This window comes from Hylobates moloch, unplaced genomic scaffold, assembly GCF_009828535.3.
Source record: "Hylobates moloch isolate HMO894 unplaced genomic scaffold, HMol_V3 SCAFFOLD_8, whole genome shotgun sequence".
NCBI classification, from domain to species: Eukaryota; Metazoa; Chordata; class Mammalia; order Primates; family Hylobatidae; genus Hylobates; species Hylobates moloch.
In genome coordinates, this window is record NW_026652283.1 from 77,131,074 (window position 1) to 77,140,568 (window position 9,495).

The following is a 9,495-nucleotide window of genomic DNA, read 5'->3' on the forward strand; positions in this document are numbered from 1 at the left end:
GGATTCGTTTCCTGATTTATACCCCAAGGGGGTGGCACTGATTCCCTCTTCCATCCCTGCTCTTCTCATTTCAGTGAGCCCAGAAGCAGCTGCCTACCCTGAGGCGGGCACTGGTCAGGGAGGACTACTCCACAGTCCAGCTGGGCTGCATCTAGGTTGCACATGGGTGGCACGGAGCCCGAGGCCAGGCATACAGGCTGCCCAGGGAAGAAGCAAAGACTCAGCATTCCAGGGAGGCTGGGGGCCCCACCTGCCCCATCTAGGATGCTCAAAGTACCTAGGATGGGTTCCTATTGTTGACCTGCCCTGTTTGACAAGAGAGTGCTGGTGACTGGTGTGGGAATTCCCTTTCAGATCTGACTCCTGAGCTTCCACTGAGGTCCTGCACTTCTGCCCCGTCCCTCAACCATCTGTGGAAGCCCGGCTCACCTTCAGTGGGAGGTAGATGGGGAAGAGTGGGTCATGGCCCTGCTCGATGGTTTGGGGATGCTGGGGGTCCAGGTGCCTGGGCATGAGCTTGCTGGAGTCGATGCCCTGGCTGAACAGCAACTGCTCAATGTCCAGGCTCAGGTACTGCTGTTTCCTCCTGGTCAAGGGCAGGGAGGGGACCTCAGGATGGCTTGGCTCGTGTGAGGTGGCTCCATGGGTGTCCACAAGGGCCTACGGGGTTGTGGGGACAGGGGTGTGGCCGAGAGACCCCTCTGAAGCCCTCTGCCCCTCTGAGACTCATCCGGAAGTGGTGTGGTGGCTGGGGCTGGTGTCCTGGGCTCCAACTGCCCTTCTGTCCCACCCCACAGTCCCATTCATTGACCTCAATGCCACCTTCCCCAACTCCATAACATGTAAATTGTTCCTATTAAGACACCAAAGGGCTAGAAGATTCGATCTAAACACTTGTGCACAGGCTCTGCCATGAAGATTGTCACCTGGCGATCTGAAGTTCCTCATCCCGAGACGGGTGGATGCCACCTCCCGGACAGTCTCCCCACAGCCCACCCAGCCGTACCTCTCGATCTCAATCTTGCGAGGACGCTGGCCTGGCAGCACCTGGAAAGGCACCTGCACCTTGGGCTCGTAGGCCTGCAGTGGGAAGTCAGTCTGGGTGAGCAGCTGGGTGGTGGACCCGATGCACTGCTGTTCCATGCGCTCCTGGAAGTCCTCAGGAACCTCAAAGGTTCCAACTGCAGGCAGAAGCAGGGGCAGGGGCTTCGGGGCTCAGGCCAGCATCCAACAACCAGCCTCCACCCCATAAAATAAATCACCAACCAGGTAGTATGCTTTGGCGTGTGGGAAGCTCAGAGCTTGCCTGTGGCTGGGCAGTGGCTGGGAGAACACAGGCATGGCACCAGGTGTCCTGGGGCTATGAGCCTGGAGGGACGGTGGCTTCCAGAAGGTCTGTCCTGGCCCTGCTCTCCCTGTCCAGAGCCAGCATGCTTGACCACTCCTTTCCATACCACCCAGCACCAGGGGCCATTGCTCAAGCCAGGTGTTGAGTTCAACAAGGGAGAGGGTTACCACTGGATAGGAAGATGAAATGGGATGGTCTCCTCCCACCCCTACTGCAGAGGCCCCCTCAGCATATCGGAGTCTGATATTCATTCCCTGAGGCCATTGCCAGCTTGGGGCATCCTGGATACTGTGGGTGGCTCCACCACTCTGGCCCTGCAGGACCCTCAAGTCACAAAATGACTGTCCCTACTTAGATGAGCAGGGTATACAGAGGCTTCCATTCCATACCTGGGGGAAGGGGAGTTGGTGGGGAGAGACCCATTGATAGGGTGACCATCCATCTCAGTTTGCCCGCGACACCAGATGGTCAATGGAGAAGGACCCACTCAGTGGCCAAGAAGGAGCCAGGGCGAAGAGACCCATGCCTGGCCTCCCAACCCTGCTGCGTCCGCGGGCCAGGGCAGGCTACCCCAGCCTTCGGGCAGCAGAGTGAATGTCCACTACTGGCTGCCAAGAGCCCTGACTGACACTACCCTGTGCCACTAGGGGCTGTTTTTTCTCATGTGGGCAGAGCTGCCATCTGCCGATCACCCCCTGCCCACCCTGCCATGTGTGGCAGGAGCACCATTCCCAATACCCCCAGTGCTGAGATCTGTGGTTAGTAATCATTTTCTGGGTCACAGATACTTGTGAGACTGTTGGAAACAATAGGCCAGACCCTCAGATAAGTGCACAAATGTACATGCTTGTGATGTTTTCTAAGTCCTGTGGGCTCCAAGAGGACTGGTCTGGACAGTGGCAGGAAGGAGCCAGGTCTTTCCTGGGGGTGGGGAGGAAGGGCAGACAGGGGGAGCCACAGGGCATCTGGGCCTGATCCAGACGTCCTGTCTGCCAGGGGAGAGGCACAAACCCTGGCCAGGTGGGAGGCCACCTGCGCAGTTCCTCACCACCACTCAGAGCTTCTCCTGGAGCCCCTGTTCTCCCCTCTGCCACTGGGGAAGGCCCCTGCAGACCTGTCCCAGTGTTCGCCACCCCAGCTGTGCTCTGAGACTCTCCATGAGCCTGAGAGGAGAGGCCCCCTTTCCTCCTTCAGCAGGGATCTCCCAGGCATCTATCTGAGCCAGGTCCTATTCTAGGTGCTGGGGCCCCAGCAGGAAGCAACTCAGACAGTCCTGGCCTCTTCAGGGCCCACATTCCAGAAGAGGCAGAAAATACACCCATATGCCCTTCTGACCTCAGCCAGGGAAAGAAAGCTGTGGCTCTGACCCCTGGCAGCCCAGCCCAGCCCAGTGTCAAGGTCATGGCTCCACTAAGAGTAATGACTCGGTAGCTGTGGCTGAGCACTCAGCAGGAGTGGGAATTTGTGAAGCACCCTGTTTCTTATTATCCCTGCTCCACAGTTAAGGAAGCTGGGGCCCACAGCCAAGAAAAAGCTGTCTCCCTGAGGCCAAAAGCCTGCTTTGAAATACCTCCCGGGACCCACTCACACAGCCCTCCTGAGCACTGACCTCTTGGGGTGAACTTGTCGAGGTCAGCCTGCCGCAGGAGGTTCTGGCTCATTCGGGGGCCACGACACACCTCCTGAAACCAAACCATGGAGCCCTGAGTATGTGTCAACCTCCCAGGGACAGGCAGGACCCGGGAGGGACCGCAAGCCCAGGCGCCTCCCTTGAGGCCTACCAGGGAGCACTCCAGGAGCACAGGAGTGGGTAGAACCAGTGAGTATGCACAATTCCCCGTTCAAAGGCCACAGTGGGCAACAAGCTGTGGCTACCCAGGACATCCTGGCCCCAACCCATTCTGGTCCAGCCCAGCTCCCCTCCTTGATCCGAGAACACTCCACAGTGCATCCCGGGGCTGAGCCATGAAGCAGGTACTGCAAGGCCAGCAGGTATCTCTGTACATACCTCCTCTCCCAAGGGCCACTGGCACTGCAGGTTTAATGCATATCAGGGGGTCCTTACCCTGTCTTTCTTGGCTCCTCCCTGGCCTAAAGCCTAAGGCTGCCTGGGACCTACAGGACTCTGAATTCTCTCCTCGTCATTCCCTCCCCTCTTTCCCCTGCCCCCAGCCTCCTCCCTCTATCTCTCCCCTCGCATTCTAGCCTTCTTCACACAGCCATGCCCTCTCTCAGGGACCCCAGGTCTTTGTACCTGTTGTCTCCTCTGCCTGGAACATGCTCCCAGGCCCCACTCTTACATCCTGTCTCTTAGATCTCAGCAGTACATCACCTCATCTGTGGAACCTTCCCAACCAGAGCCAGGGGAAGGGGTCTTCCCTACCAAAGCCACTGCCCCACGACAACGACAATAGGGATGTGGGCGTCTCATCCCTGCTGCATCTCCAGGGCTCCATCCAGGGCCTGGCACACAGCAGGAGCTCAGTAATGAGTTGTCAAATGAATGGACAGATGGATGGGTGGTGAGAAAAATGGATGGAAGGATGGATGGGGGGGAATAGGCGGTAGATGGATAGAAAGACAGATGGACAGATTGATAGACAGACAGCTAAATGAACAGATGGACTGACTGATGGGGAGAAGGATGAAAGGATGGGTGAACGGAGCCCAGAGGAAGGGTTGAGGCTTGGTAAGGGATGGCTGCCATACTCACCCCAAGTTGATCCAAGGTTCCAGGGCTGAGGATGTCGGAGTAGAACCCACGCTGCTTCATCAGCGGGTACTTCTTATCAGTGCCTGTCAGGGGTGACTTCCGGGGCTGCCCCAAATCTGAGAGTGTGGGTGGGGCTGGGGGCAGGGGTAAATGTGGGAGCTTGGGGTCAAGGGCTGGAGGATTTCCCAATCCATAGTCTGATCCTGGAAGAATCTTCCCCGGGTTATATTCTAGGCCCCTGTGGGTCCCCGCTTGGACTGCAGGAGCACTGCTGCACTCTGGGCCCTGAGGGGTCCTTCCTGGGCTATAGCCTTTACTGTTAGGCTGCTCCATGCTGCTCCTCAGGGAGATGCCCCAGCCGAAGCTCCTAGGAGAAGAACCCAGCGTCAGTCAGCCCTTGCCAGCCTCTGTCTCAGCCCCCAGACACATGGATGCCTAGACTGCCTGCCTGCCACAAGCCCCAGCCCATGACCCATGGGTAACAGAAGAGCAAGAAGGAGGGAGTGGTCTCCTCCTAATCTGAACAGGCATACAGTACCCCAAGTCCCACCAGGAGATGGTGGGGCCTGCCCTGGACACTGCATGTGAGAAATGAGCCCACCCAGAGTTAAGGGCTGAGTGAGGGGAAGCACTGCAGATGCCCCCAACCCATGCATGCGACTGCACTTGTCCACCCCTCTCCCCCATTTTATAGCGCAAGGCCTGACTTCTCAGTAGCAGGAGATAGGGAGGGAGGCCCAGAGCTTGCTCACCCAGTAAATTTCCCTAAAATGACTTTCAGCCAGTAGCAGCCCCAGCACCCCCAGCCCAGCCCTGCTAGACTTCCCTACCTTTTTCCAATGTGGTGCATGAGCCTCCCTAGCACCTGTGAGCGCTGGACCATGCCCTGCCTCCCCTGTGTTTGTCCACTCTACTTCCCCCCATACCCTGGAGCCAGAGGACTAAATGGTCTCCCCAGCAGGACCCCAATCCTGACCCTCCATTGGCTCACAGATCTACCAGCAACAAAATAGCATTCACCCACCCTGGCTCTCAGGGTCAGATAAGCTCAGGAAACGTATACCCTCCCATCTTATGCAAAGGGAGTAGCAGATGCCGCCAGGGTGCATGCACATCCACCACCTGGAGGACAAGGGTTTATAGAGTTTTTACTGTGGGAGGAGCAAGCCCTTGCAAAGCCACTGTTGCTTTTGGCTACCTCAAAATTCATCACCACGGAGAATCCTTGGGCAGGAGAACACGACAAGGAGAAATTGGACAAGGGTATGGTAAAGGAGAGGTTTGTACATAATGCTAGTGCAAAAAATAAAAAGGGGGTCTACAATTATCTCAATAAAAATTGCAATTAGAAAAAAAGAGGCCGGGGCAGTGGCTCCCTCCTATAATCCCAGCACTTTGGGAGGCCGAGGCGGGTGGATCACCTGAGGTCAGGAGTTTAAGACCAGCCTGAGCAACACGGTAAAACCCCATTTCTACTAAAAATACAAAATTAGCCAGGTGTAGTGGCACATGCCTGTAATCCCAGCTACTTGGAAGGATGAGGCAGGAGAATCACTTGAACCCGGGAGGCAGAGTTTGCAGTGAGCTGAGATCACGCCATTGCACCCCAGCCTGGGTGACGAGAGCGAAACTCCATCTCAAAAAAAAAAAAAAGAAAAAAGAAAGAAATGGCCAGGCTTGGTGGCTCACGCCTGTAATCCCAGCACTTCGGGAGGCTGACGTGGGCAGATCACTTGAGGTCAGGAGTTAGAGACCAGCCTGGCCAACACGGCAAAACCCCATCTCTACTAAAAATACAAAAATTAGCTGGGTGTGGTGGTGCACACTTGTAATCCTAGCTACTCCGGAGGCTGAGGCAGGAGAATCGCTTGAACCCGGGAGACAGACGTTGCAATGAGCCAAGATCATGCCACTGCATTCCAGCCTAGGCGACAGAGCGAGATTCCATCAAAAAAAAAAAGAAAGAAAGAAAAGGAAAGCATCTTAACGAAAGGAAATAGAGGCCTAGCCCAAGCAAGTCCTCCTTCCCCGGCCCCATCCCATTTTCCCATCCCTTCTGCACACTGAGACAAAGAGCCAAGAGCTTGAAGAACAGGGCACTCTTTCTGCTGGGTGTTTTGTGCTAGTGTGGGCCTCCTGATGGATCATGGCAGGGAGCCCTTGCTTGCACTGACTTGAGGAGTGGGGTGGGTGGCCAGGGCTATCTAGAGCAAAACTACCCAGCAGTGCTGAAGCAGCATGCAGCAGCTGAGTCCATTTCTAAGAAGGGGATGGTGAGTTGTCAGGGTGCCTGAGGGCCGAAGAAGGGCAGATGGGGCTCTGGCATGAAGCCCCAGACACTCAGCCCAAAGGCCGACCTGCCTCCAAACAGTTGGGCCTGCCAGGCCTCCCCCAGCGGAACTCTGCTCCCTGAATCCAGTCTCTGGTGGCCAGCTGCCTCCCAGGGCAGGTGCTGAAGATAATGCTGAGTCTGGCCCCCCCGTCTAACAGTCACCAACCCTTCCCGGAGCACCCTAAAGAACAGAGGACCCCTTGGGGCTCAGCTTCATCATGCTGCAAACCCACAGATGTCTGTTTCATCTTTGAACAAAATCACCCAACAGAGCAGGGCTTGGAGAGGCCAGGGTCCCAGCTCCACAGGAGAGCATTCCATTCCATGACTTCCTCAGCTCTCAGATGGGCCTGAACATGCTTGGTTTGCTTTACTGGTGCATTATAAGGAGTTATAAGGATCTTCGGAGATAACAGATGTGCAAATGTCTAGGAAACTGCAGCGTTGCTGGGGGCAAAAGGAATCCATAATGGATGAACTTGCTGCCCCGGTAAACTGTTTCCCTCCATGCAAGCTGGCAGTGGGGGGGATGCACCGAGGTGTGTCCCAAAGAAGGTGTGAGAGTGAGCTGCAAACTCAGAACCTGTTTCCCCTCCATCCCTCAGGCCTTCACAATGGCTCCCTTCCAGCCTTGCCCCAACTTTGTGCACCTGTGCATTACCAGTATACTCAGGAGCTAGACAGACAGACAGAAAGAAAGACCCAGTCTGCCTCCTGCCATGGCCTCATAGGTGACAGCAGTCTCTGCCTGGGAATGAGTGTGACTGGCAGAGGGGAGAAGGACATGGCTCCCAGCAAGGCCTCTGCCTCTGGTCATTCTGGGCAGTTCCCCCTGTGTGTTGAAGGGAACTGGCCAGTGAGACGGCAGGGGTGGCCCTGGTGGGCACAGTGCTGGGAATGGTGAATGTTATTGGTGGCTTAGACTGATTTTATGCATCATCTCATTTAAACTTCTGAGGTGGGAACTGAGAGTATCCTCATTCCTCAGAGGCAGGAAAACGAAGCTCAGAGAAGTTAAGTGACCTGCCCAAGGTCACAGAGCCAGCAAGAGCCACAGTTGAAATCTGAACCCAAGTTCTTCTTTCTCCCCACTCAGATCACCTGGGAGCCCTATTGGCTTGAGCCAGAGGAAGCTTCTGGTTGGATTCACTGACATTCAACCCCACTTGACTCAACCAGTAGCCAAGCACTTGGCTGAATAGACACAGATGAATAGGGGTATTCCAACCTCACAGCAGGTACTACTATTATTGCCAATTTACAATTGAGGAAACTAGGGCCCAGGAAAGTAAAGAAACTTGCAAAGGTCACACAACCAAACACTTGGCAGAACCAGAATGGAAACTGAGGTCTTCACTTCTGGCTGACCCAAAGGTCCATGTTCTAGCACCGCAACAGTGGTTCTCCAACTGGGTGCTGAGATTCTGCAAAGTGGGTGCCTGTGGGGAGCCACATAAGCAGGAGGGCTTCTATGCCACTCACCCCTGATTCAACAAGGATCCTGCACCTATATCCATTTCACACCCTGGGGTTCTGCATAAGCAGACAAATGGATCTGTGACTTTAAGGGATTTGGGAAGTATCTGCCCTTGGGGCGACCAGGCAAACAACACCATGAATGGTTATTGCTCCCCCAGGCTTGGGGTTCTCTCCACCGTTTTGAAGCATTCACCTGATGCAAACTGCCCCCCACAACTGTGTCTTTCCCTTCCAGCGTACGTCTCCCTGTATTATATGTGCACATCTGTCTTTCCTGTCAGCTGTGCAGGCATTTTCAAGTAACGCTGATCTCTGGAAACTTGGCACCTAGCACCTAGCATGAGACTAGCATGGGCTTGGCACACAGCTGGTGCCTAGAAAGTACTTGCTGAATGATTGTGTGAACAAATGAACTAATGGATGGGCGAAGTGGAGAAAGGAATGAAGTTGACCTCTGTAACAACTCTCATAGAGATCTGGAGAGGGATTGGGTAGCTGATGGGACTGCCACATGCTCAGCATGGGGATGGGGCCCAAAAACCGGTCTGGCAAGTACAGGACTTGACTGCAAGGCGAAGTGTTTAAAGTGCACCTCCAGGCCGGGCGCAGTGGCTCACGCCTGTAATCCAAACACTTGTGCCAAGGCGGGCAGATCACCTGAGGTCAGCAGTTTAAGACCAGCTTGGTCAACAGGGTGAAACCCCGTCTCTACAAAAATACAAAAATTAGCCGGCATGATGGCGGGTGCCTATAATCCCAGCTATTCAGGAGGCTGAGGCGGGAGAATCGCTTGAACCCGGGAGGTGGAGGTTGCAGTGAGCCGAGATCGCGCCATTGCACTCCAACCTGGGCGACAGAGCGAGATTCCGTCTCAAAAATAATAAAGTGCACCTCCCTTCTTTCCCTCTGGCCAAGGCTCAGCAACCAGACTCTTGGGAGACCCGATTCCCCACCCCCGTCCACTCGCCCTCCGCTCCTTTTCGAGGTCCCGCTGCCCGCGCTGGCCCCGCAACCCCTCCGCCTCACCGACCTACCGGTTCCACCGAGCAGTGCGAGGATGCGACAGCCCCGTCGCTAGGGAGGGACGCTAGGCCGTTGCTAAGGGGCGGGGCCATCCAGCACCGCAGGGCGGGAGCTTCCGTCCGCGAACCTCCCCAGCCTGAACCCATACCTACTCACCAACTCCACGTCTCGATTACTTCCGCCCAGGACGCTGGGACTGGGGTGTTCCAGCACATGCCCCGATCAGCAGGATTAGGGCCGGCCAGGGAGCGTCACTCTTCTAGGCTCCATTACCCACCCATCTTCCCTCCTGTGCCCTTTTAGAGTAAGTAGCGAAACAGCTAAATGCAGCGTGAGAACTTTGATTAAATCCTGATTTAAACACATATACATATGTAAATAATTTGGGGAGGAATAATTGGAGAAATTTACGAATTGGAAGTTGGCATTTAAGCCACAGCTGCGGGACAGCTTGTCAGGCACTGAGGAAAAGGTGGGTTCTGGTTCTCCTGGGGCTTGGCTCACAAAGCCACACCCACCCATTGCACGGTGACTCCACTCAGGCCGCCGCTTCCGCTGGGCAGCGGATGCGCCCGACACCCCTTGGCTCAAGCGCCCACC

At 55.5% G+C, this 9,495-nt stretch overlaps 1 protein-coding gene across 1 annotated transcript in view; it reads right to left on the reverse strand.

Moving 5' to 3' along the window:
* Positions 1-9,109, reverse strand: part of DNAH1 (dynein axonemal heavy chain 1) — an 82,058-nt gene extending 72,949 nt beyond the window's left edge. The window contains exons 1-5 of the mRNA XM_032161363.2: positions 9,052-9,109; positions 4,062-4,428; positions 2,958-3,030; positions 1,007-1,181; positions 430-586 (exon numbers count right to left, since the gene is read on the reverse strand). Of these exons, the coding sequence (XP_032017254.2) occupies positions 430-586; positions 1,007-1,181; positions 2,958-3,030; positions 4,062-4,394 (738 nt within the window). The 5' untranslated portion in view covers positions 4,395-4,428; positions 9,052-9,109. The remainder of the gene's footprint in view (positions 1-429; positions 587-1,006; positions 1,182-2,957; positions 3,031-4,061; positions 4,429-9,051) is intronic.
* Between the last annotated feature and the right edge of the window lie 386 nt (positions 9,110-9,495).